We start from the raw sequence: 27,328 nt of genomic DNA, 5'->3' as shown, positions 1-27,328 counted from the left end.
TCCCAGTACATTGAAGGCATTAACGCGGGACTTCAAATGAAATTTCGGCCGTAAGGATCCGAAGGGAATATGAATACCGGAGTTTAAATCCCCGATCTAAAAGTCACACATGTGATTCAGGGCACACACAATGTTACACATTAAATAGCTCAGAACGCCTTCAATAAAACTACGCATGCGGTCTTACATCTCAAGTTAAATATTTATCCTCTTTAATGCTCCCTATCTTATTTTCTATTGACTGATAAACCGTGTGCGTCCTTGGAATCTGGATGATATTGTGTCGCATTGGTGGGTGTTCTCATGGATAGAACAACTAGCATTCTATTTGTAGTGCAACACAAGGCGTTCTGTCTGCTTACAAATGTGATTTTCACGGAATTTAATATATAAGCTTTTTCTCTTCCGTCACAACCCACGGGTATATGTGCTAGTTATATACTTCATCCGTCCCAAAATAAATGTCTCAACTTTGTATTAAAATAGTACAAAGTTGTACTAAAATTGGGACACTTACTTTTAACGTAGTGAGAGCATCTCCAACCGTTGCCCCCCCCCACCCAGGACACCTAAAAATTGCCCCCTGGGGGCGAGCCGGCGATACATTCGGCGCTGCGGGCAGTTTTGCGTCCAGTCGTCGCCCCCAGCTCGGCCCCAGGCACCGATGTTGGCCCACTTTTTGGCGAATATAAAGCCCATATGGGCGGGAATAGGCCCATATTCGGTGTCGTTCGCTGTGGCTCGGCCTTCAATTAGCAACATAAATACATTTTTTATCATATATTTCATCACAGAAAAATCAAATACTTCAACATAATAGTTCAATGCAAATTATATAGTTCAACAAATAAAAACACATATTTCATCACACGTCGCGCCCGGCGTCGCCCTTGAGCCTCCATAGGTGCTCTATCAGATCTTGCTGCAGTTGATGATGCACCTGTGGGTCTCGGATCTTCTGACGCATACTGAGGTAGGCAGTCCAGGTTGCTGGTAGCTGGTGATCAACTTGGACAAGAGGACCCTGCATGTGGTATGGTTCAGTGTCAAACACTGGCTCTTCCTGCTCGCTCTCAGTGATCATGTTGTGCAAGATGACACAGCAGGTCATGATTTCTCACATTTGATCTTTCGACCAGGTCTGAGCGAAGTACCGGAACACAGCAAATCGATATTGGAGCACACCAAATGCCCGCTCGACATCCTTCCTGCAAGCCTCCTGAATCTTCACAAACCAGGCGTTCTTGCCTCCAGGCACAGGGTTTTTGATGGTCTTCATAAATGTCGACCATCTCGGATAGATGCCATCAGCTAGATAGTACCCCTTGTTGTAGTGCCGCCCATTGATCTCGAAGTTCACCGGAGGAGAATGACCTTCAACAAGCTTGGCAAAGACAGGAGAGCACTGCAGCATGTTGATGTCATTGTGAGTTCCTGGCATACCAAAGAAGGAGTGCCAAATCCAGAGGTCCTGTGTGGCCACCGCCTCAAGTACCACACTGCAACCGCCTTTGGCGCCTTTGTACATCCCCTGCCAAGCAAATGGGCAATTCTTTCATTTCCAATGCATACAGTCGATGCTTCCAAGCATCCCAGGAAATCATCTTGCTGCATTCTGTGCTAGGATCCGAGCAGTGTCTTCCGCATTGGGTGTTCTCAAGTATTGCGGTCCAAACACTACCACCACTGCCCGACAGAACTTGTAGAAACACTCTATGCTGGTGAACTCGGCCATGCGCCCATAGTCGTCCTGTGAGTCACCGGGAGCTCCGTATGCAAGCATCCTCATCGCTGTCGTGCATTTCTGGATGGAGGTGAATCCAAGTTTGCCGGTGCAATTCATCTTGCATTTGAAGTAGTTGTCGAACTCCCGGATGGAATTCACAATCCTGAGGAAAAGCTTTCTGCTCATCCGATAACGGCGCCGAAATGTTCTGTCGTCGTGAAGTGGAGCATCGGCGAAGTAGTCGGAGTAGAGCATGCAGTAGCCTTCGAGACGATGTCGGTTCTTTGCTTTCACCCGCCCCGGCGCCGAGCCACCTCGCCACGGCTTTTCATTGCTCGCCAGGAGCTGGGTGAGGGCGGCGAGCACCATGAGATGCTCTTCTTCCTGGACGTCGGCCTTGGCTTCCTCCTCTAGCAGCGCGGTGAGCGCTTCCTCGTCATCCGAGTCCATTGCCGAGGTAGGCAAATCGCCGAACACCTTGCGCCCGGTGGGCGTGCACCCATCGCTAAACTACCCTTCCGCGGCCGGAAACGGCGGCCGGAAACGCCCAACTGCTGTCGGAGGGGCTGCCGCAGCGGACCTCTACTTTTTTTGCCGGCGGGGAATGGCTATCTACCGGTGAAGGGCGGCGCCGGGATATAGCTAGTGGCGGCCGAGAGCGCGGGGGTGGGAGGTGAGTCGGGGAAGAAAATCTTGACTTTTCACCTGACGGCGTGGGCCAGCCGCGCTTTTCCCTTGCGCCGGAGCCCCCAAGCGCCCCCAGCGCGCCGGGTTCGGCCTGCGGCCGCCGGACGAAAAAAAGAGCCGAACCGGCGCTTTCCGTCGTCCTGGGGGCGCGACTGGGGCGTTTTTTTGGCGCTGGCGCCGGAAAAGTCGCCTGGGGGGGCCTGTTGGCGGCGCGGCTGGAGATGCTCTGAGTATAACATAAACGGACGCCTTCTCGAGGCCTCGGTTTGTATGTCTTTTTGCAAAAGCATGATACCAGAGGCAACCACTGTGAGGTTGGCAAAGGAACAACCGCGAGTGGGGGTGGGGGTGGGGGTGGGGGGAGGGGGCGATGATTCCTATAATTAATCGCATGTATTGATTAATGAAGCATTGATACATTACTCCACATCTAATGAGTACTAGTCAAGCAAAAATACGATGGTGAACATGGTTTTAAGCACACCAACATAAATAGTAATCTCAAAGAAAAATTACTAAGAAAAAAATCTGAAATTTTGGAGTATGAAACTTATCCGACCATTGTACTCCAGTGGCGAAGCCAGCCAAACTAATCAGTGGGGTCATCAGTAGTTTTTAGGATAATTTTCTTCACGGTATACAGTAAATTAATGTACAGTAATTTTAGACTGTTTTTAGGATAATTTTCCTGATGTAGATTTAATTTTACCATTTTTTGCCCAGATTAGTATGGATGTGATTTCTTCGTGAAACTTCATACGTGAGTACACCAATTGACTATGTATATTACAAAAAGAAATCAGTATCTTTTTCTAGGTTTTCTAAATTTACTATTCATAAGAGGTGCGTGTGAAACCTTGTTCAACAAATCCGCGTCGACTAGACAAGCCCCTAAACTATAGCATTCTACACTGCTCCAATGGAAGACTTTATTCGTCATCGCTGTCATCATTGTAGTTGCATGCCGTTGACCGAGATAACCTCGACCCTGCGTCCATCTAAAACCAACCCATCCAGGGCGGCATGTGCATCTTCTAGACAGACGTGCATCATCGCGATTGTGACGAGGCCGATGCCCCGTGAGGTCTTGGTCTTGTTGTAGTACATCACATTGGCGCTCGACACCCTGCCGTACTTGTTGAACAACTGTTCCAGCTGAGAGCTCTTCGTTGTGGGAGATAGGTTGCGCACCAACACCTCAAAAGGAGGGCCGTACCATCTTTGGATGTGAATCATGTTATTGCTTCTTGGAATAGTTGCTCGACCCTGGTGGATTGGAGCAATGGTGGGCTGGGGGACGACCCATGTGCACATCTCGTTGTCCCATCCTTGGGGTAGCCACTCAATGAACTTGGCCGCGTTGTCGATGAGGTTGTACCTGAACACACCACTTCGCCTACGTAGAGGGTGGTTGTCATAGAACAAGAAGTAGGTGAATCCGCCGGTCACGCCTAGCCTCGACGCGTCCACGGCAAAACTATTGGGCCACCCCAGAAATAGGACACGGTCAGCCAGGCTCTGACCAACCTTCCTCACCCACCGCAACTTCTCCGGTCCCTTAATGGCCTCCCCAAGCATGTGCACGGACATCAAGAACGCATGTTCTAGGTCACGGATGCTTGTCCTACTCATGTCTGGGTAATCCTTCTTGATGTGCAGCGACACCCACATAAGCTCGCCACGGGACTCGAGCACATAACCGTACTCATAGTAGTAACCATCATCCTCGTGTGGCATCCACGACAAATTGGGGATCCTCACTTGGTTGCAGTTCGCGGCAGCGGATGGTGTTGTCACGACGTGCCAGAGGTCGCTCTTCACGGTCACAAGGATCTTCCTAGCGTGATACGCAACACAAAACTCTCCATAGTAGGGGGATTCGAGGGTCCTTTTGACAAAGGTCCACTCATTGTCCCCGGGACACAGGAGCGCCGCCTTGAACTCGGTGGTGTTTTGTTCGCTGCTGTAATGCTTGCTGTACAAAAGCATGGTACCATCACTGTAAATGATGCCACTGGGATTCTCCCCCAACCGTCCATCGACCCCCTCATTTGGGAACGGAGGCATGTGGGTCATGAGCTCTCCGGCGAGAGGGTCATGGAAGGTCAGCCCGTCGGGGGAAGCAGTGAAGTAGCGGATGGCGGTGCCGTTAGCATTGGCGACCCAGTTCATCTGGCCGTTGGTGCGAGATATTGGCGGCAGCGGCGGGGCGCGGTAGCTCATGTTGGAGAAGACACATCTGAGTTTGAGGGAGTCGTCGTCCACCATACTAGGCGCAAGGAGCCACGGCAGGAACTGATGGGCCGTCACTGGATGGTATGAATCGCGCCATGACTTACAAACGGCATGGAAGCGGACGAAGTCGGCGACGTCGTGCAGGCGGCCGGAGATCTCGCGGACCAATTCCGGTGGCAGATCCGGCAATGACGAGTGCATGGTCGATCGTAGGTTGGAGATCGAAACAGAATTCGACCAACGTTTGCGCGCGGCTCATCAGCCAGTTGTATTACTGGTCCGGTACATATAGGTATCGAGAAGAAGAAGTCCTTTTCTGGTTCGGGTAAAAAGACTAATGCCCAGCTCACGATATACCTTTTCCGGTTCGGGTACGTAACAGAGTAACGCCCAGCACGCCGTTGCCATCTATAGGTCCCCATCCCAGCACGTAATTCCTTGCAGTGGCATCGCACACAAGGGGAAAAAACGCTGTGCCTTGATCTCGGCCGCCCATGCAGCCAGCGATCGATGATGACGTCGACTTCGTCGTGGTCCGATGTCCCACCGGAACTCCTCGGCCTCATCACTGGCAGTGGCGCCACCGATCTCGCGCGCTGTCACTCGTGGCATTGGGCTCTACGTCGTCAAGGCCCACCGACATGCCAACCAACTGCCTTGGATCCTCGTCTCAAACGGCAAGGTTTTTGCTAGAACATCCGAGCAAGACGGGCACCACATCCCCTCCATCCCAACCAATGTGATCTGCATCCTCCTTTCAGAAAAATGTGATCTGCATCGGCTGAACAGATGTGATCTCCACCGTCAAGTGCACTGATGCCGACAAGAGACAGACCTATCTCTTGCCGTCATTGGAACTGTCCCGGAGTGGTTTGAGAGGTACTCATACGGCTGACTCCAAATGTCTCTCAATTATCGTATCTGTGCTGCCTACTACAATAGCATCAGGCATGTGGTGTTCCATTGAAAGTAAGAAAGCAATAGTCCCATTAGCAGATTTAGCAGAGCAATCCGATAACCCACATAACTTAATCACACAACTAGGCCTCATGAAGCAAATGAATCTAATTCATGAATCCACCTCACACAAGTCTTGAATTTCAAATATATGAGAACAGGAAGCAAAACGAACCTACAATTTGCCAAAATAGTTCTACCTGGCAGCAAATTAACTCAGCAAAGTGATGTGGGAGCATACTTATCATGTAACAATGACCTTGGCCCTGGGAGACACTCTCGGCAGAGCTAATAGCTTGGTAAGAACCATGCTACGGTCTATTTGACCCTTCCACTCTAATTTCACTTCTTCCAAAGCAGGTGCCCAGGTCAGTAGCTTTGCCACGAAATCGACTTTGTAGTCCCGACCCCTAAATTCTTTCACACTAGCTGTTACGAGATGGTCCATTTGCATTTGCAGGGTAAGCTCTTGAATGCTAGCCTTATCCTCATCCCATGTTCTCGAAGGGTAACTCTGCATATATTTTTTCTCACAACGATTAGGTACCGTAAACTCAACGAACATGGATTGGATGATCGAGGGAGGGAGAGGATTTACTGGAGGCATACATACCAACATCCCAAGGTTCTTCAAGTTGGGGGCATTCTGAAATAAGGAACACGCGGTCAAGACTTGCCTCTGGTCCGAAAGGCATATCACAAGATAAATATCCTCTAGGCGAGTAAACACGACAGGGAGCTTCGTAACTATGCACCCCATTGATAGATACTGCAAAAATTAAAGAAAAAAAGGAAATGGCAACACAGATTAGTTAGAAGGCAGAAGAAGTCCATAGTAATGTTGGAGCAAATAATAGCTCCCTTCATGAAAAAACCACTAACTAAAAGCATTTCGATGTCACTCAGGCTTCCCAATGACTGCTTGATATGGCTTTCCTTGTCATGCGTAATTGGAACAAGTTGATATGATTTAGCTTTGAGATCAAGAGAGAGAATGGCCTCCTCCAGATTAGGGGCATCCAAATTAATGTCTTCAAAGTACCCATCAACAAGAAGATCTTCCAGCGTAGGAGATTGAATGTTTAGACATTTGATGCCCTCAAAAGAAGTTAATCTCAAATAAGTCAGTTCAGGACAAAAGGAGATCAGATTTTGGATATCCCTGTCTGTGGAGGAGAAAAAGCTCAGGCTGAGGTAAGTTAGGCTCTTGAAACCTTGGAATACCCGGGGCAAACTGATAATGCAGTTTTTCAGTCGCAGAGACTTCAGATCGCCGAGAGAAAAGAGGCATGAGGGAATCCTATACATTGGCCCTGAGTTCAACTTGATTATAACTGATCTTGGTGATCTTCTTGACAGCATGAGCATCCACCTACCGAACTCATCATGGTAATTTTTGCTACCTGAAATATGACACCCTTCTATAGTTCCTTTGTGGAGTGATAGCACCATATCGACCAACGTAACGAACTTGGTTCGTGCAAAATTTCCATCGCGCAGAGATATTTTTGGCATATTAGCCCATGCATCCCTCCAGGTACTTGATAAGGTGCAAGTCCTAACTGCTTCTTCGACATTCAAAAGGGAGAGGATGTTGCCCTTTATCTCTGGCGGTAGGCTGCTCAGTCTATCTAAACTCACAACACATATACCTTCCGCCCTGGCCTTTTTACAGGTACTCATTGCTTCAGAATCCAGGTTAAACTTTCCTAGCATTTCCAGAAGACAGGAAGCCTAAATTAGTGTGCAGTCTACCACATATCACTAAAAATACAATACATGCAGAAACTAAACGGTACACTAAGTAAGTTGCTTGTTCTTGTTCATAGCAAAACAAAAAACAAGCAACAAAGGAGAGATGGCAGTTTAGGGAAACAAGTCTGCTATGATTCTATGAACATAAGTGAACTCAACTCCTGCGTTGGGTTGGCAAAGAGAAAAGCTTTCATTATCATTTGACATGTGTTACAAGACCCTAATTTGTGATCTTGAAGAGCGAACATGTGCCACGCAGAAAGTTGAAAGGGATTTTCTTTTCTTGAATACATGGGCGATCATTTGAAGGATATTTTATTAAAATATGGAAGAAAGAAAACCTTGCATTACAAAATATGGACAGGACAAACAATATAGGGTATATAACTGAGAGGCTGTCAACTTTACTTCAGGACAGAGTCAATTTGCACCTGAACAGAGCTTTCTTTTTTTGAGCGGAACTGGCAGGTGTTCTGCCTTTTTCATTATAGTAGGGGGAAAAACTGTACAGTGTTGCCAGTAGAGGATCGACAACCAGATAAGAGGAGGGACATAACGAGATCAGAGCGTAATACCAAAACCTAGATGTGGACTTGCACCCAAATTATTCACGAGCAACATGTTTAGTTCCAACATTAACTAGAAGCATGATGGACATGTCCTAAACTGGATTCAGTTAAGCAATTTAATCTAGACAAGCATGTGAACAACCGAGTAACAAACAATCTTGCTAGTCGTTAATACTCACAGAACTTAATCACCAGAAGAATTGAACCTAATTCATGCACACAAGTCTTGAATTTCAAATATATCGGAACAGGAAACAAAACGAACCTACGAACTGGCTCAGTTGCTGCAGGAGCGCCGGAGAACGGGGGAAGGCGACGCCGCTCGCCCGCTCCGACCTGGGGCCTGGGGCTTGCCGAACCGGAGCGCAGAATCCAGAGGGGCGAGGAACGAACGCACGACGCCACGCCGGATGCCTCCGCCGCCGCGGCGGTGCCGTGTCTAGGGTTCAAAATGGTCTGCGACTCGTGTCTCTCTGCGCTGCAAGGCTGGGGATTTCAGATTGGGCTTGTGGAGAGACTGGGCCACCGGGCCAAAAAAAAAAAGAAAAAAAAAGCGACTGGGTTGGAGAGATGCGCACCTGAAATTTGTTCACTACGTAGGAAAAAAAATCGCGGATTCCCGCCGGCTTGACTCCATTGTCTTTTTTTTTAGAGCAAAGCAAAGCTTTATTACTTAACTTAGCTTAGGCATATCGCCTATTACACAGGCGCCCACTTGGACAGGTACATCCGAGTCCCATTCCATGTACTGGTTGGGCTCACAACTACGGCCAATCGTAGCAAGCTCGTGGGCTACAGAGTTCGCTGAGCGTCTACACAAGGTGATTGCAACCTTGGCAAACCAAAGCTTGAGCTGGTACATCGTGTCCTCGATGATAGCAGCGTATGCGGAGGAATTAACTCTTTGCAAATCCAAGGCTTCAGCTAGGAGTTGGGAGTCCGTCTCCAGTGATCAAGCCGAACGATGCCGAGGTTCGCAGCCGTGGTGACCGCATGTGACATGGCAAAGATCTCCGCGGCGAAAGCATCCGTGACGTGATCCTGTCTGCCAGCCCTGGCTCACACCAGACGTCCATCCTTCATTCTCACTGCAACGCCCCATCCTGCATGGAGTTCTCCCGGCACAAAAGATCCGTCAACGTTGATCTTGTACTCTGCATGCATAGGAGGCCGCCATTTGTCCGGCTGCGGCTTCACGACGGGCTGCCGGAAAATCTCCCAGTATTCAAGTACATTGGCCCTCGTCTGCCTCGCCACCACCTCCGCTGTGAGTGGCATCAGACCCTTGCGAAGCTTGTTTCTATTGGCCCACCATAGCCACCAGAAGGTGAGGATATGGAGGCGCTTTTTCTCATCTAACCCCCACAAGAAATCAAGCATTGCATGCACGGACCCTATATTCTCCAGCTGCGCTCGTTCTCCCTCGAGTGTGAGCTCTCGCCACACGCCTTTCACCATTTTGCACTTGAGGAAAAGGTGAGCTCCGTCCTCAGCCGCCTGCGCACAGAAAAGGCATTTAGTATCAGTGATCGGGATCCCTCTCCGTGCCACATTTGTACGTAGAGCTAGGGAATCGTGTTTCAAGCGCCAAGTGAACATCTGGATATTTCGAGGACACGGCAACTTCCAAATCCTTTTCCACGAATCGTCTTTGATCTCATTCAAGTTCCCCGGTCTAGTTGAACTCCCACCTGCATCTTTGTCCTCCCTCGTTCGCTCAAGCTGGGCCTGGAGCTTATAAGCACTCTTAACGGAGTGTAAACCCCTTGTGTCATAATGCCAAGCGATAAAATCCTGGACACCCTCCCTCAACGGAATCTGCATGATTTGGTTTGCATCATCTATCCAGAAGGTGTCCCGTACGAGCTGCTCATCCCAGTTGCCGGTGGCCAGATCAATCAGATCGCTAACCCACTCCAGTAGGCATTGCCCACGCGGTGTAATCACACCACGAGACCATGGGTGCGGTAACCACGGGTCACTCCAGATTTTAACCCTGGTGCCATCTCCTATTCTCCAAATATATCCCTCCCGAAAGAGGTCCAGACCATGCAGCAAGCTCCTCCAAGAGTATGAAATGCCCTCTCCAGGCCTAGCATCCAGCGGAGAACCGTTCGGGAAGTAACAGGCTTTCAGAATACGTGCACATAAGGAATCCGGTGATTGGATGAGCCTCCAAATCTGCCTCGACAACATAGCCAGATTGAACCCATGCATATCGCGGAATCCCAAACCCCCCTGTGCCTTGGGTAAATTGAGTTTCTTCCAACTTATTCAGTGGGTGGTGTTCTCTTTGTCTTGCTGGCTCCACCAGTAATTGCCTATGAGAGAACTGAGCTCCTCGCAAAAGGACTTAGTGAGATAAAATCACGACATAGCAAATGTTGGAATGGCATGTGCTACTGTGGTGACCAAGGCTTCCTTTCCTGGTTTTGCTATCAATTTTTCTTTCCACCCATACACTCTGCCCGCCATGGCCCCTTTGACGAAGGCAAACGCCTTCTTTCTTGACTTACCAACATGCACCGGCAGCCCCAAGTACCTATCATTCCAGGTTTCACTATGTATCTGGAGGGCGTCCTTCACAACAGTTCTAGCCTCACCCCCCGTGTTCGGGCTAAACACAACTGCCGATTTCTCCAAGTTAATACACTGCCCGGAGCAGTTCTCATAAAGATCCAATATATCTCTCAGAGCTTGGGCTTCATCTTGCTTGGCCTTGAGTAGAAGCATAGAGTCATCGGCGAACAGTAAGTGGGAGACGACCGGTGCAGTCCGGCAAAGCTTAACTCCGCTCACTGTGCCTGCAGCTTCGGCGTCATGTAGCAGCGATGAAAGCCCCTCCGCGCAAGTGACGAACAAGTATGGTGATATTGGGTCGCCTTGCCGGAAACCACGGGATGGGGAAAACTGAGCCGTTAAACTTCCGTTGATTTTGATCTGGTATTTGACAGTACTGACACAGTTCATGACGAGATCGATCCAGCGTGCTCCCAACTCGAGTTTTACAAGCATGGCCCTCAGGAAGTTCCACTCGACACGGTCGTAGGCTTTACTCATATCCACCTTCACAACAACTACACCTTCTTTCCCTGTCCTCTTGTTCATCAGGAAGTGTGACAACTCATATGCAATAAGGACGTTGTCAGTAATCAGCCTCCCCGGCACAAAGGCACTTTGGTTGTCTGAAATAATTTCTGGAAGTACCAACTTGAGCCGGTTCGAAATGACCTTAGACAACAACTTGTAAACCACGTTACACAAGCTGATCGGCCTCAGATCTTTGATCCTGCTTGGGGATTTAACTTTGGGTATTAGGACAACAACGGTATCATTCCATCCCTCCGGCATTGCCCCACCGTTTAGGACCGCAAGCACCTCCTCTACCACTTTGTCCCCCATGAAATGCCAGTGTTTCTTGTACATAATAGAGGGCATCCCATCCGGTCCGAGTGCCTTAAGGTCACCTATATGATCCAGAGCCGCTTTCACCTCCTCCCTTGTCATCTCCGCCTCCAGGATGGCTCTCATGGCACTTGTTACACGGGGATGAACTTTGTCGATTAATTCCGCGGTTCTATTCCCTTGGGTCGAAGTGAAAAGGTCCTGAAAATAAGAACAAACATAATCGTTAAGCTCCTCTCCCTCCTTCACCTACGTGCCATCCTCCCTCTTCAACTTCTTCACCCTGTTTTCTTTCCTCCGCGCTGAGGCCACGGCCATAAAGTAGCGCGTGCTTCTGTTACCATCCTTCAACCACGTAACATGAGATCTCTGTTTTGCTTTAATATTCTTTCTCTCTTCCAACTTTTCTACCTGGCATCGAAGTTTTGCTTCCTCCCGAACTTTGGCTTAACTCACAGGAGCTCTCATTGTCGTTTCAAGATCACGACGTGCCTGCTTCAGCCGCTCCTCCAACTCTCCTGCCACCTCCTTTCCCCAATTTGTCATCCTTCTTGCAACATTCCTTAAGCCAGCCGAGACACCCCCGTGTTCATCCATGAATCCCTCCTCCCAAGCCGCCTGCACTTGTTCACTACACCCCTCCTCCTTAAGCCACCACGCCTCAAACCAAAACCCTTGATCTCCCCCGGGCCCCCTCCTGTTTTCTCCTTGGGTGCAAACAATGATCGGCCTATGATCCGAATGACGGGGTGCGCCATTGAGGACCGTGAACTCAGGGAACCAGTGACACCATCTAGCATTAGCTGCTGCTCTATCAAGCCTCTCGCAGATATATGCATCTAGCTCTCGGCTATGGTTTCTCCACGTAAATTTATCGCCCTCATACCCGAGATCAGAGAGCTCGCATGACTCCAGTGCTTGCCTGAAATTGTCCATGAGCCGATGCGGCCGAACAACCACTCCCACCTCTCATCCAAAGACAATATCTCATTAAAATCTCCCAAACATAACCAGGATCGATCCTACTGGTGTTGTTGTCCTAAGAGCCGCAGCATTCTCCATGTTTCAGTCTTCCGTTCAGTAGCAGCTTCGCCATACACCCCGGCCAGTCTCCAGATCCTGCCATCCCCCTCACTTACATCCACGTCAATATGTCTCCGGCCATATGATCTCAACGACACATCCACCTCACGCCTCGAAAACAGCGCCACCCCCTACTCCTCCCCTCCGAGCTCCATGCTGTCATATGTGCCATGCCTAACATCCACCGAAACCTCTCCAACTCCTCCACTGTCAACTTTGTTTCAGCCAGAAAGAGAACGCCGGGCTCCTCCACCCTCCCCATCTCGAGGAGGCTTCGAACTGCCGGGCCATTGCCCAAACCCTGGCAGTTCCAGCCGATGATTTTCATTGTGCTCGGCGGGGCTGCATGGACAGCCCGGCCGCTTCTGCTTCAATTATAACCTCCTCATGGCTAGTAACCTTCTCACTCACAGCAATACCCTCCTCCTTCCTCCTCTCTTTCCTTCCTTCCTCCACACCCTCCTCACCCGCTCTCTCCCTCTTCGACCCTAATATCACCTCCCTCTCCTTGTTACACTCCACCCTTGGTTTATCTCTCCCCTTCTTCCTGAAACGCTCCCCCCCCCCGGACTCTTGCTCGGGCCGTCCTGCCCCTTGGATTCATTGCCTGAACCCTTCTGGATCAAAACAGTCGATGTGTTGTGTTTCTTCTCCCCCATTGCATTAGTCAGCATCTCAACCTTATTACCAGCCCCCACTCTAGCAACAGTATCCCCTTTCTGTCCTAACTCATCCTCCGGCCTCTGTGTTTTACCCTCCTCCAGGTCCAACTTTCTCGGTTTACCAGTTATGTTGGGAGCAGAGAGTTGTTTGATTGGGCTATTGACCTCCTCCCCTGCCTCATTCTTCCGCCTTCCTCCCTCACTGGATCTGGAGTCATTCTTCCTCCAACTCAGGTTGTCGCTCCCACTCCCCGAATGCCCTCCAGAACGGTTGTATCCATAGCTCCTAGCTCCTCCTCCACTCCTAGCCCCACTCCTCCACCCCACTCCTTCCGAAGCTCCTCTCCTATGGCCCAGGTCAGCCTTGATCGATTTGCCATACTGCTGTTTCTCACCCTTCGCCAACTTGATCGAGCAGTCCTTGTCCCCATGCCCTATGATTCCGCAGGTGTAACAAAAGTCCGGGAGGAACTCATACTCAAACCTGCACCAGCCTCCATCAGCCTCCTCCTCCTCCTCACCCCTACCCCCTCTTTCTCCCTGCTTCCCCTTCTTCTGTTCCTCTTCATCTTCCAGCGTGAATCCCTGCATAAGCGGTTTGTCAATTCGCATTCGAATTTTAACCCTCAGGAACCTTCCTATGGCACTCCCGTCTGCACCCGTATCAGCTTCGACGAACTCGCCAATGAGATTTCCTATGTCCTCTGCAGAATCGCCATTCATCATGCCTAGAGGAAGGTTGTAAACCCTAACCCATATTGGGATGTTATTGAACTGATAATCCTCCGGCCTCTTCATTAGCACATACTCCTCTACCACCATCAAATCTTTGTCAAACATCCACGGCCCATCTTCGAGCGCCTTCCTTTTCCCCGACTCCTGGAAGAATGTGAACATGAACTGATTCACTCCTATTTCCTTGCAATCTATCCCCTTGATCGGGCACCAGACTTTGCCTAAGGTAAGGCAGATGGCATTTGGGTGGGCTAGCTTCTCCGACATGACCTTGCCTACAGCCTGTATCAACCACTCCTTCCCCTTCCCCTGCATCGCGCATCTGATCTTCACTCCCTTCTTCTCCTCCTCCGACAGCTTCAAACCCCTTAACAGGCCTGCGACTCCGTCCATTGCTCGGCTCCTTCTTCCTTCTGTCCCTACTTCCTCCCCCCTAGGATTACTGGTGGTGTACGACCCCGGGCCCTAGGGAACCCGGAGAAGGCTTATGGTGGAATGGGATGGATGCAACACGGATCGCTTACGGGGAAGAAACCAATCCAGGGCGGCGAGTTGGAGGAACCCTAGAACACCAGGAACAAGATCGCGATCGCCTCCCGATCGCCTCCGAAATCTTCGGACCAGACCGCCAACCGTCACCAACCGGGACGGACTCGATGCGTCAATGAGCCTCCATTGTCTTTTTTATGGTGTAAGGTTGCTTATCGCGGATTCCTATTTCCCCACATTCATTCAGTAAAAACAAAGAAGAAATTCCATGGTTTTTTTATGGTGTAAGGTTGATTATCGCCCATGGCTCTTGCCGCATTTGGTGCATGGATGTTTAGTGAATCCAAGTCATAAGACCGACCCCCGCAAAAAAAAGACCGACGATAAGGTCATGTCCCACTTTGTGCACAAAGCTTTGTAGCAAGCAATTTATCTGGCCAAGTTCAATAATGAAATGTCATATTCCCAGTTAAAATAGAAAGGTTACCATGAGGTCAGGGGTATCTACATCTTTTCGGCTTCATTTTGTGGTTTGAAGGTGACACTAGGTTTTCGCGCTCTTCTCTCGATGCACTAGGTTTTCAAACTCCGGATGATGTGGATGATGAAGAAGCAAGTATCAGCTGACAATATGTACTTTTATTGATCATCTTAAACATTGATCTCCTCGATGCTCTCCCTCTCCTGAGCGGTGCTCTCTCCCTCCCTTGAGCCCGCCGAGCGCCACTACAGCGCCGGCATCCACCCCTCCCGACATTTTCCACCCCGACTAAGGCGTGCACCTCCTTCATCGTCATTTGCCACTCCGGCCATGGAGGGGCCCTCCCACCCCTCCCCCTCTCCCACTCGATGCCATGGCTGGGAGCCCACAGTCGGTGTTCTCCTCCTTCTGAAGGACGGACGAGCGTCCGATGGTGTTCGACCTATGGTTTTCGTCCGGCTTGGAGGCGTCGGCACTACAACAAAATAGTCACTAGACACGCTCAATTCATACTTAGGGACGTATTGTTCAATCTCTAGGCAACTATAGAGCCGTTTTACTAAAGTTTCCTTCGACCGTATCCCCACGGACCGTCTCAACCATGTAGACACGCTTGCAAGCGTGTCTTACATGGGATGAGAACAGTGGCGTAGCCAGCCCAATACGCCAGGGTGGTCCACTGATAGAAACATTTACATAAGATTATTTATTTTTAAAGAAATATTTTTTTACTGCACTATATACAAGGTATGGAGAAATTCCAGGGTGGACCATGGACCACTCTGGCCACCCCCTAGCTACGCCACTGGATGAGAAGCTTTCTAGGGACGCTCAAAATCGTGTGTACATGTAGAGACGTTATATTAGGCAGGTACAACACAAGACATCTCCTTTCCAATTTTCCCTCTCGAGGTATGAACCCTATTGTTTCTTGGCAAAAACGGGCGAAAGAGAGGTGACTCGTGGAGGGTCTCTGGCGGCCGAATCCATCTGCATGCAACCTTTTACTCCAGATTATGAAGACCTAATCAGATTTCTCGCCTCTTCCTGCCTCTCGGTGAACGGAGATGGGGGCGACGATGGACGAGGCACGATGGTGTACTATAGAGTGTAGGGTTGAGGGAGACGCCGGTGAGGCCATTGTGCCAGTGTTGCGTTGGTATAAGCTTACCCAGGTTCCATTCGCAGTCAGCCATCGTTGAGGAGCTAGCGGGGAGGGGTTTCCCCGGATCTGGTGGAGGTCGAGGGGTATGGGCATTGTGCTCGGCTGGATCTGGCCGGAGGCGGGTACTTCTCGCTGGACTGAGAAGAGTGGGTGTCCTCTTCTTCCTTGTCGGCTCGATCATGTTGTTGTTGTTCATCCTTCCTCCTTGTATTGGTGTTTGGGGGTTGCTTTGCCCGGCAGTTGGCCTGCCCGCGGCACCGGAACCGGATCCCAGTCCCCTTCCTTCAAGATGGGACACATTTTGCGGTATCAAAGCCACAATTGGCGAAGGCTCAAGTAGGTTACGTGGATGCATGTGTGAATCCATTCCCATTTGGCGTCGGCGTGAAGAAAAGGAGGATAGCAACGACGGAGATGTGACCACGCCTAAACAAGATGACCTGCTTGGTCCAAGTTGCGATTTACTTTTCTTACATGGATCTCTTTGTTCAGTCCAGCAAAGATGTCAAACATCTCCAGGGATCTAGGCGTATTTATGTTTGTTTCAAGGTGCTCTTTGTATATGTCCTGGGACATTTTTTTAGAAGAAAGGCCATGACGGGCCTAGAGGTTAGCGGTTACATCGTAAAGTCCACACAAGGACTCGCATAAAACAAAAATAACACCTAAGACCTTGGCTTTTACAAGAAGGACCCTAGACTGGAATTGAAAATTGCAAACAGGTCTACAACATCTTCTTCCTCGATGTAGCCTCGCCGGCACCAGGGACGCACCATTTGCTGTGACGAGACCATCACAGCAGCTTGGAACCGCTTCAAACTCCGGATAGAAGATGCATCTGCCTCTCCTATAGCTCTTTCTTTGGGAGGAAATATACACCTGCCATTCAACCAGACGGGGCAGCAGGGTGATGTGGAAGACCGATAGCCAGCGGGCGCCGTTACTCCACCAGATCAACTGCCACTGCTGATATGCTTCGAACCCACTTGCAAGAACTAGATACCCTTGCATCACCATCATTCCATCTGTATTCGGGAGAAAGAATGAGCAAATCCACCTTACAGTGGTGCTGTGTGTGATCTCTGTTTATATAGGGGAGGTACAGAGAGAGCGCCGAGCGATAGCGAGGGCGCGAGGTCGATCGTGGTGATCGTGTACAGGGGCATGCAAGGGCATGCAGGACGTGGGCGAGCGGGGGCTCTATCTATACAACTGACACCCCGCCGCAGTTGAAGCATCCGGTGGACGGATGCATAAACTGGAACGAAAATCTTGGAACGCCGTAGTTGGGAGCCCCTTGGTGAGCACGTCCGCGAACTGCTGCTGGGTTGGCACATGGAGTACGCGGAGCTTGCCGAGCGCCACTTGCTCGCGGACGAAGTGGATATCCAGCTCTATGTGCTTCGTCCTCCGATGGTGAACTGGGTTGATGGACATGTACACCGAGGAGATGTTGTCGCAGAACACCACGCTCGCTGTGGGCATGGGAATGGAGAGCTCTGCCAAGAGTTGTCGAAGCCAGCAGCATTCTGCAACGGCGTTGGCGACAGCGCGGTACTCCGCCTCCGCGCTCGAGCGGGACACGGTGGCCTGGCGTTTTGAGGACCAGGAGACGAGGGAGTCGCCGAGGTACACGGCGTAGCCGGACGTCGAGCAGCGTGTGTCAGGGCAGCCGGCCCAGTCCGCGTCGGAGTAGGCCACCAGGTCGAGTGACGGCGCGCGCTGGAGATGGAGACCATGAGATGTGGTGCCCCGCAGGTAGCGCAGCACCCGTTTGGCGAGGGCGAGGTGCGGTGCGCGCGGGTCATGCATGACAAGGCAGCATTGCTGCACCGCATAAGCGATGTCAGGGCGCGTCATGCACATGTACTGGAGGGCACCCACGATGCTTCGGTACTCGGTCGGGTCCGGAACCGGCGCGCCGTCGACAGCAGAGAGTTTGCCGTGCGTGTCAACAGGCGTGGGCAGTGGCTTGCAGGACGTCATGTTGGCGCGATCGAGCAGGTCCTCAGCGTACTTCTGTTGGGAGAGGAAGAAGCCATGTTCCGTGCGGGTAACGGCAATCCCGAGGAAGTAGTGGAGGGGGCCGAGGTCCTTCATGGAGAACTCGCCGGAGAGCTGACTCTGCAGGTGTTGGAGGAGAGTCGTCGACGAGGCCGTGAGGACGATGTCGTCGACGTAGAGGAGTAGGTAGGCGTCGCCCGCGCTGCAGTGGAGTACGAACAGCGAGGGATCCACGCGTGAGCTGACGAAGCCGAGCTGGTGCGCGAAGGCCGCGAACCGGGCGAACCACGCGCGTGGCGCCTGTTTGAGGTCGTACAACGACTTGTCGAGGAGGCACACGTGCTCGGGGTGGTGCTTGTCGACGAAGCCCGCAGGTTGTTGACAGTAGACGCGCTCGGCGAGACGCCCGTGGAGGAAGGCGTTGTTGACGTCCATTTGATGGACCGGCCAGTTGCGCGTGGCGGCAATGGTGAGCACGACGCGGATCATGGCGGCCTTGACGACGGGAGAGAACGTCTCGTTGAAGTCCACGCCAGGTCGCTGGGAAAACCCGCGCAGGACCCAGCGTGCTTTGTACTGTTCGAGCGCCCCGTCCGCCTTGAACTTGTGGCGAAACAGCCATTTTCCGGTTACGACGTTGACGCCGGGTGGCCATGGTACGAGCCGCCAGGTTGCGTTCTCCATCAGCGCCCGGTACTCCACCTGCATAGCAGACAGCCAACAAGGATCTTGCAAAGCAGAACGCACCGATCGGGGTATGGGTGAGATGGCGGTGTCGGTAACTGTGGCAGAGAGACTGTCAGCATACTTGGGGTTGGGCAGGAACTTGCCAGCCTGAGCACGCGTAGTCATGGGGTGGGTTGGGATGGGCGCGGCGCGGCGTCGTGGTTGCGGCGGCGCGGGCGATGGTGGAGGGGTGCTGCTGGGAGCAGTGGTGGGTGCGCTGCTGGATGAAGCGGGAGGGGCGGCCGGATCGGCTGTTGGTGTGGGCGCTGCGGGCGAGGGAGGCGCGGGCGGAGCGGTGTTGGCGGGAGGGGAGCGATCGACCACCGTGTCTGTAGGGTGGTCTGGAGCAGCAGCTTGCCGTGCGCGCGTAGTACGAGGCCGCCGGGGGACGAATGGGAGCACGAGCTCGTCGTCGAGGGAGGGAGTGGGATCGGGTGACAGTGTACTGGTGTGATCGCGAAAGGGAAAATGATCCTCGTCGAAGACGACATGACGGGAGATGATCACTCGCTCGGTTGCGAGGTTGAGGCATCTATATCCCTTGTGATCAGTGGCATAGCCTAGGAGGACGCATGGCGCCGAGCACGGGGCGAGCTTGTGCAGGGTTGTGGCTGTGATGTTGGGGAAGCATAGACACCCAAAAACCCGCATGGCTGTGTAGTCGGGGTGTGCACCGTACAGCAGGAAGAACGGTGTCTGGTCGTGGCGAGGCCGGCACGGTCGTCTGTTGAGCAGAAAGGTGGAGGTTTGCAGTGCTTCTGCCCAGTAGGAGAACGGCATATGCGCATGGGTTAGGAGTGTTCGGGCAATGTCGTTGAGTGTACGCAGTGCGCGTTCGGCGCGCCCGTTCTGTGGAGATGTGTACGGGCATGACATGCGCAAGGCAATGCCGAGCGAGGCGAAAAGGGCACGGGATGATGCATTGTCGAACTCTCTACCGTTGTCTGTTTGGATCGTGAGGACAGGGAGATTGAAGTGGTTTTTGACGAAAGCGATGAAAGTACGTATAGTAGGGAAAACTTCTGATTTGTGGCGAAGAGGAAATGTCCATGCAAAGTGACTGTAGTCGTCGAGTAACAGCAGATAGTATTGACAACCAGATTTGCTAGGTACGGGGGAGGTCCAAACATCACTATGTACAAGCTGAAACGGAAAGTAAGAGACATGCGATGATGAACTAAAAGGTAGTCTAGTGCTTTTGCCGAGCTGGCACGCCTGACACACGCCGATGGTGCTGGGTTCTGGGGTGATGGCGGAGGGGCGCAGTGTCCGGTCGAGGGAGTCGACGGCGGGATGACCTAGGCGTTGGTGCCATAGATCACGCGAGACCGCGGTGAGTGCATGGTGAGCATGGGTCGGTGGCGTGTACGGCATGGGGTAGAGCTCGTCGCCGGCATCATTACAGCGGAGGATCACCTTCCTCGTTCTTCGATCCTTGAAAGAGAAGCCAAGATCATCAAACTCCACATTAACTGGGTTATCGCGAGCAAGAGCTTTAACAGAGAGGAGGTTTTTGATGAGATGGGGAGAGACGAGGATGTTATTGAGGTGGAGCGGGGAGGTGGATGTAGGGATGGTGGTGTGCGTTACTGCAAGCGATGATCCGTCGCCGACTACTATGCGATGAGAGTAGCAAGGATGGGCGGAGGAGAGAATACCTGACGACGACGCCATGTGGGACGAGGCACCTGTGTCCAGGTACCAGTCGGTGCTCGGGGGAGATGGCTGCTGCTGCTGCACGATCATGTTGTTGAGCGCGGCGATGAGGGCGCTCTGGTCCCATGCCGAGGTTGAGGACGGAGGCGGGGGAGCAGGCGCGGGCGCGGCGTTGTAGAGCGGGTGTGGAGGCACTGCAGGGTACCATGCAGTGGGCGGGGCAGTGTTGTGGGCGCCGGACGCGGCCGCGTGGTGCGTGGCCGAGCCGGCGAACGGAGCAGCCCCTCCGGGGCGTGGCCCAAGGATGCCGGAGCCGGGAGCGTGGGGGCGCCATGGCATAGGCCATGCATGCACCATGCCGGTCCATGGAGCGGGTGGGGGAGCAGCGGGGCGAGGTGCTTGGGTGCCCCCGCCGGAGTTGTTGCCCCTCCCGCGGCCGCGTCGACCACCGCCTTGTCCGTGGTTGGTGCCGCCGCCCTGTCCAGCAGCACCGGGGCCCCCAGGGTTGTTGGTGTTGACGGGGGCCCGAGCAGCGTGGAGAGCCGTGTCGGTGCTGGTGTCGGCGGCGAGCCGGCTCTCCTCAAGAAGAAGAAAGGCACGGCAATGCAGGAGCGACGGGAAGGGTGTCTGCATGGTGAGAATTGGTACGGCATACCTGAACCGGGGGTGAAGCCCACGGATCATGTTGAGCACCTAGTCGCGGTCGTCGACGGCGGCCCCGAGCTCGGCGAGGCGGTCGGCGCAGTCTTTGAGACGCGCGAAGAAGGAGAGGATGGAGGAGCCGCCTTGCTCGACGCGCCGGAACTCAGTGGAGAGGACCACCACCTGATGTTCGGCGTTCTCCAGGAAGAGGCTGCAGATGGAGCTCCAGACGGCGGCGGCTGTGGCGCCGCGCTGGTGGATCAGGCCAAACACCTCTAGAGTGACGCGGTTGTACAGCCAGGAGACGATGTGGGCATCGTCCTGGAGCCAGTAGGGGTCCTGCGGCCGCGGCGGCCCGGCGAGGTGATCACCGACCGCCTGCTTCTGGAACATCACTTCAAACAAGGTGCGCCAGTGGGAGAAATTGGGGGGGTTCAGCGACAGCACGATTGGGACGTGCTGGTTGATGAAGATGCCCGCCAATGGAGAGACAGGCGGCGGCGCCGTGGAGGTGGAGGCGCCGGCATCGGGGACGAAGAGCGCTCCGCGGTTGAAGGCGGAGGGGGTCAGGAGAGCTGGGTTGGGGGGGTGACGGACCGGCGTGGCCGGCGTGCGGGGTGCGCCGCCAGGGCCGCTGCCGGGACGTGGGGGAGGAGGTGGGGGAGGTGGTGGCATCGACATGGCTCGGCGATGCAGTTGAAAAGGGAGTGGGCAGCGGAAGAGGGCTACAGACAAGAGAGGGGTCCAGCGTCTGATACCATGTATTCGGGAGAAAGAATGAGCAAATCCACCTTACAGTGGTGCTGTGTGTGATCTCTGTTTATATAGGGGAGGTACAGAGAGAGCGCCGAGCGATAGCGAGGGCGCGAGGTCGATCGTGGTGATCGTGTACAGGGGCATGCAAGGGCATGCAGGACGTGGGCGAGCGGGGGCTCTATCTATACAACTGACACCATCCACCCCCATTGCGGCTTGAAGCAACAGAGGAAGGCGACAAATCCTTATCCAAATCACGGCACCAACTGAGCTTATTAAAGGATGTGCGGAGGATGAATCACGAAGCAGTGAGTAGTACCACCCCACCGCCATCAACCAGAACATCGCCGCTACTCACCATGCAATGCTCTTTGCGCAGGCGGCACGATCCTCTTCGGCACATCACTAGACCTAGGCATCAGGCCCAACACCAGAGTGGAAACTGAACCTACTGCTACTATGTATAAAAACACGCCGAGCACCTGCCCATCACTTCTCCGACGACCGCTGCCGGCAGAGATGATCCGGGATCAGGCCGGGGATGAACTCTCTGGAGTGACTCTCAACTGTAGTAGGAAAAGGAGGAGACGTCTCGTACCAATGTCCTGGGATGTGTGGGGTGTCCAGAGAGATCGTGTGAGGTCGAGTGTGTGCTTGTATGTGATCTGGTTCTTGTGCTCTTATGTGATAGGAATACAAGAATACTTCTAAAAGGAAAGAATTGTACCTCTCGAGCTAGGCCCATGTGACAGAAGAGGTATATGTGTCTTGCCACGAGTGAACTATTTCATGAGTATATATAAATGAAATACAGACATGCCCATTTAATTTCGGATGTATAGAAATGTAGACACGGAGATGCGGCCATGGCTGAAGAATAACTGGCTAGTAGCTACAGCTGATTCCAAGAGCGAGATTTGATTAACACCTGAATCAATAGTTTTCAATTCTTTAAAATTATTTAAGTAAAACCCTGGTTTCTCTTCACCTCAATACGAGAAACCACAGTGAATAATATTGAAGCAACATATTAAAACCTGGTGATTGCCCTTCTACTGAACATTCATTCCATCCTGAAACTAATGTAAACCATTCTGATAAATGCTTTGATTTCCAAAGGTGTACTGATTGAGGCATGTGTTGCCTTATCTCAAAACTGCAGGCTTCTTACATGCACATGCATAAAGTACAAAATGAAGGTACCATTTGATGTTCTGAGCGTTTGTATGCTCTTTTGGGCACAGATGGGCCGCCTGAGAGTGCTCGCGAAGCGGAACTGGCTAGTACTGGGCTAGAGGCCCGGGGGGCTGGCCAGGTTTGCATAGCGACGGGTGTGGGCGACGTGCATGAGGTGGCCTCGGACCGATCGCCCCTGCATGCACGATCTACCTCCCCTTCTCTCTTCGTTGCCGCTAGGGTTCGCCGTCGCGGGACGGTCGGTTTCCCGTCGGCCTCCTTGCGCCGTTTCTCCTCAGCTCGCGCCGGCGTTGGACGGCACCCGTCAACTGGTTCTCGTCCGGCGGAGATGCCGCCCGAGCCACCTCCGCCGCAGGCTGCGCCGGTGGTGAGGAACCTGGCCGGGGCCGCGGGGGCTTCTGCTCCTCCGGCTGCGACTGTTGTGGCGCCGGGCCCCGCGCGTGCGGCGCCGCCCTCACTGGTAGCTCCACCGCCGCCTCGGGGAGCGCCTCCTCCGCCTCCGGCTAGGGTGGCCCAGCCGCCTAAGGCCGCGCCTCCTCCGCCTCCCCAGCCTAGGGCTGCGCCACCACCGCCGCCAAGGGCCGAGCCGCAGCCGACCCAATGGCCGTGGCCGAGGCAGATGGCGGGTGGACGCGGTGGCACTGGCCCTGGCACGAATGGCCGTGGGGCAGGGGCGTCGGCGGGGGATGATCGTAATCCTCCGCGAGGACAGTGGGGCGATGATGGATATGATGCTTATGGCTCTGGGCTGCATCGGGGCTCTTCGTCTACCGGCGGTGGCCGTGGTTATGCATGGGTGGATGACGGTAATGCCAACCGGGGTTTCCAAGGACCGCCTGGCAACTTCGTGGAGGGTGCGGTTGGCCCCTATAACCGCTCTTTCCGGGGTCGTTTCCGCGGAGGGCGGGGCGGGAACAGACGTTTCTATCAGCCAAGGCATCCGAAGACTACGGTTGAGAAGGAGGTGGCTGACGGAGGATCGAATCTACCGCAGGTGGCGGTGGAGATGGTTCAGGCTTTGGCTGAAGTTACATTGTCGGAACCCATGCAGACCGGTGATGCTGCTTCTGAGCATGGTACAGACAAATCTGAGCCTGACAAGTTGTCCAAGTGGGCGGCTAAGAAGAAGAAGCTCACTTGTTTTCGCTGTGGTGACACGGGACACTTTATGGCTGAGTGCACTGCGGAATTATGTGACCTGTGCGGGAAACCTAAGCATACCGCTGCCGAGTGTCCTCTTATGCTTGGGCCTAAGCCTTCTGTTCAGATTTATGGGGTCTGCTGCTCGGAGTTGATGTTCTTCGAGTCTCCCAGAGTGGCACCTTTGGCACCAGCGGTAGAGACTTCTTTCCCAGGGGTGGTGAAGGTAGTTCATGGACCATTGACCGAGGCGCAAATTATTCAGCAACTGCGGGAACTCGCTCCGGGTAATTTTCAGTGGTCCTTGCTCAAGCTAAATGATACGTCTTACAAAGTTGATTTTCCGTCTAAGGAGGATCAGGTGCGAATCCTCAAGTTCGGTATGAGCAGGGTTACAGGCACTAGTTTTGTGTTGCAGTATGATGAGTGGAAAAAGAAGGAGCCGCAGGGCATGCCGTTGAGGCAGATTTGGGTTCGTTTCTCCGGGGCACCATCTGATCCCTTGGATAGCTTCTTGGTGACGTGGAGTTTGGGGTCTTTGATCGGCAAGACTGAACAGGTGGATATGCCATTCACTCGGGCCAACGGGGTGGCGCGTTTACTTGTCAGTGTTGCTAATATTGAGTTCTTGCCGAACGTGGTGCCTTGGACATACGATGGTGTTATGTGTCAGCTGGACGTTTTGTATGAGGATCCTAATTTGTTTGATGAGTTTGAGGATGATAACCCTATGCAAACGACTAAGGGAGGAGGTGCCCCAGGGAACTAGGATGATTCGGCTATGGGTGATGAAGACGGGGCCAAGGGTCCAGTTGGTCCGTCTGAGTTTACTAATATGGCTCCTGCGAGGTCTTCTGGGGTTGCTCCGACGGCCACTTTGCAGCTTGGGTCCTTGGGACCGTTCTCTGCTCCACCTAGGCTGAGGGGTGTATTTCCGGGTTCCGTGGATCCCGTGGCTCATCTTTGTGCGCCGATGGTTCTTGAGTTGGGAGATACCGAGGGGCAGGTGGCCCTTCCCACGACTCCTACCTCGCTGATGGCTACCGTGGATGGTGCTACGACTGCGGCTATGGCTAGTGGTGACGGGCAGGAGGCCCGGTCCCCTGTGATGCTGACGCCGACGGCGCCCATGGAGGACTCGGCGCTCTTCCCCACGTCACCGCGCGCGGGAGGAGGGGTGGCTGTGCAGGAGGCCGCCGTCTCTCTTTGCCCCGTTGCGGTGGTTGGGTCAGGTGATGCGCCCGTCTCTCCGGCTGCCTCTCCGAAGCACCGTGAGCGGGTCTCCCCGGCCCCTGCTGCCGGCGGGTCGCCCGTGGACAGTCCGTGGGAGTCGTCGCCGAGCTGCTCTTTGGCCCCGGTGGCTACGGCCCGGGGAGCCACTGTTGGGGGATGGGTAGGAGGCCTTTCCCCTAGCAGAGCTTCTCGCGAGGAGGTCATCGCCTTTGGCGGTATCACGAACCCGGTCTCCCAGGGGAGGCGGGTCAGCGGGAGGCTGTAGGAGCAGCCGGACGTTGAGGACATGCAGCTGAGGTGTGCTTTGAGAGCTGCCAAGCTGCGCGACGTCGATACCTCCACTGGTATGTCGGTTAATAAGTCGAATTCCATTTTGCATTTTATTGATGTTGAAATTATTCATAATGCAAATCAAGTAGGTGTTTCACTTGGTAAAAATGATATTGAGGTTTCTAGGTCGGTTAATGACATTCTTGATTTGGAAGCTGATCGTGCGGTAGAAATGATCCGTCACATTGCTGCTGTTAAACCTATGAACGATTCGGAGATAGATGCGCTTGGGGTTAGGGTTCTTGATGGCTTTGTGTGCTGATCTTGACCCTGCACTACCAGAGACGGAGGAGGACACCATTCCTGAGGTGTCTCTTCATGTAGATGAGCCCAAGGCGATAGAAGCCGAGAATGACTATGCTGATTAGGTTGATGGTCACCTTAAGCCAAAGCGGACGTGGAAATGGAAGGTTTATCCCATCTCGGCTGCACGTAGGAGTGCTAGGATCCGCACTGCAAAAAAAATTATGATGAATTATGAGAGGCATTTTCTAGAATAGCAGAGGTCTTAGAGACTTGGCTAAAAGAAGATTTCTAGCGGAGGCTTCTCTTGAACATCAGTTAGATTTTATTGCATTGTCTGAGACTGGAAGAAGCAACTTCACTTCACAATTTCTTGCCACTTTGTCCGGGGAGGGGGGGGGTAGATTTTGATTGGCATTGCCTCCCCCCTCGAGGAAGATCCGGTGGGGTTTTACTTGGGGTTAAGTGTGAAACATTGGAAGTTCGGAGTGTAGTTTTGGGGGATTTTGCCGTCAAGTTTCGAGTTCGAACTAAGGCAGATGGGTTTGATTGGGCTTTGGTGGCGGTGTACGGAGCTGCGCAACCAGAGCTCAAGCCAGACTTTTTGGCGGATCTGGTTCGTATTTGTGGTAATGAACAGCTCCCCCTCTTAGTGGGAGGGGATTTCAACATTGTCCGTAGGAAGGAGGAGAAGAATAATGACAATTTTGACGGCCGATGGTCGTTCATGTTCAACACTATTATCGAAAGTTTGGATCTCAGAGAGATAGAGCTTTCGGGTAGGAAATTCACTTGGGCTAATTCGTTACCGGTCCCGACGTTTGAGAAACTTGACCGTGTCCTAGCAAGTGTCGAATGGGAACATAAGTTTCCTCTGGTAACTGTGCAGGCATTGACAAGAGGTCTCTTTGACCATACACCGTTACTAGTTGATTCAGGAGTTCAAACTTTTGTGGACAACAAAAACATTTTCTCGTTTGAACTTGCCGGGTTTGAAAGAGAAGGTTTCCTTGAGTTGTTAGCTCAGGAGTGGGCTAAAGACTCAGGAGGAAGGACGCCTATCGAGCGATGGCAATGCAAGATTCGTCATCTCCGAAGGTTCCTTCGAGGATGGGTTAAACACACGCATGGTATTTATAAGGCGGAGAAGGAGAGACTTCTTCTACTTATTCAAAACCTTGACGTTAAAGCTGAAACTTTTATCTTGGATTCTAGTGAGTTGGAAACAAAGATAGAGGCGGAGATGCGACTTAAACAGCTTCTTCACGAGGAGGAATTGAAGTGGGTGTTGCGAGCTAAGGTTCGCAAGATAGTACAAGGCGAGGACAATACTCAATTCTTTCATATGATTGCTAATGGGAAGCATCATAAAAAGAGAATTTTCCAGCTAGAACAAGACAAAGGGACGATAGTTGGTCAAGACAATTTGAAGGTCTACATTACCAATTATTA

The 27,328-nt window shown here is 52.7% G+C and overlaps 2 protein-coding genes across 3 annotated transcripts; both read right to left on the bottom strand.

The window, feature by feature from the left end:
* Window positions 1-3,257: 3,257 nt before the first annotated feature.
* On the bottom strand, window positions 3,258-4,889 carry LOC123066915 (uncharacterized). Its single transcript, XM_044489896.1, has one exon. The coding sequence runs from the start codon at window positions 4,847-4,849 to the stop codon at window positions 3,362-3,364; it is 1,488 nt and encodes a 495-aa protein (XP_044345831.1). The 5' UTR covers window positions 4,850-4,889; the 3' UTR covers window positions 3,258-3,361.
* A 730-nt stretch (window positions 4,890-5,619) lies between these two features.
* Window positions 5,620-8,396, bottom strand: LOC123066913 (F-box/FBD/LRR-repeat protein At1g13570-like). 2 transcript variants are annotated; one of them, XM_044489895.1, is made up of 4 exons: window positions 8,195-8,396; window positions 6,464-7,314; window positions 6,219-6,374; window positions 5,620-6,119 (listed from the first exon to the last, which is right to left on the bottom strand). In XM_044489895.1, exons 2-4 carry the CDS (start codon window positions 7,286-7,288, stop codon window positions 5,850-5,852), a joined length of 1,251 nt encoding a protein of 416 aa, XP_044345830.1. In that variant the 5' UTR covers window positions 7,289-7,314; window positions 8,195-8,396; the 3' UTR covers window positions 5,620-5,849. The 2 variants fall into 2 exon arrangements, 1 of the variants encoding a protein (XP_044345830.1); XR_006431474.1 differs by lacking the exon at window positions 6,464-7,314 and having other exon boundaries at window positions 5,623-6,119.
* Between the last annotated feature and the right edge of the window lie 18,932 nt (window positions 8,397-27,328).

Source organism: Triticum aestivum, chromosome 3B (genome assembly GCF_018294505.1).
Source record: "Triticum aestivum cultivar Chinese Spring chromosome 3B, IWGSC CS RefSeq v2.1, whole genome shotgun sequence".
NCBI lineage: Eukaryota > Viridiplantae > Streptophyta > Magnoliopsida > Poales > Poaceae > Triticum > Triticum aestivum.
The sequence above is the reverse complement of the archived record's forward strand: the minus strand, read 5'-3'. Positions and strand labels throughout refer to the sequence as shown.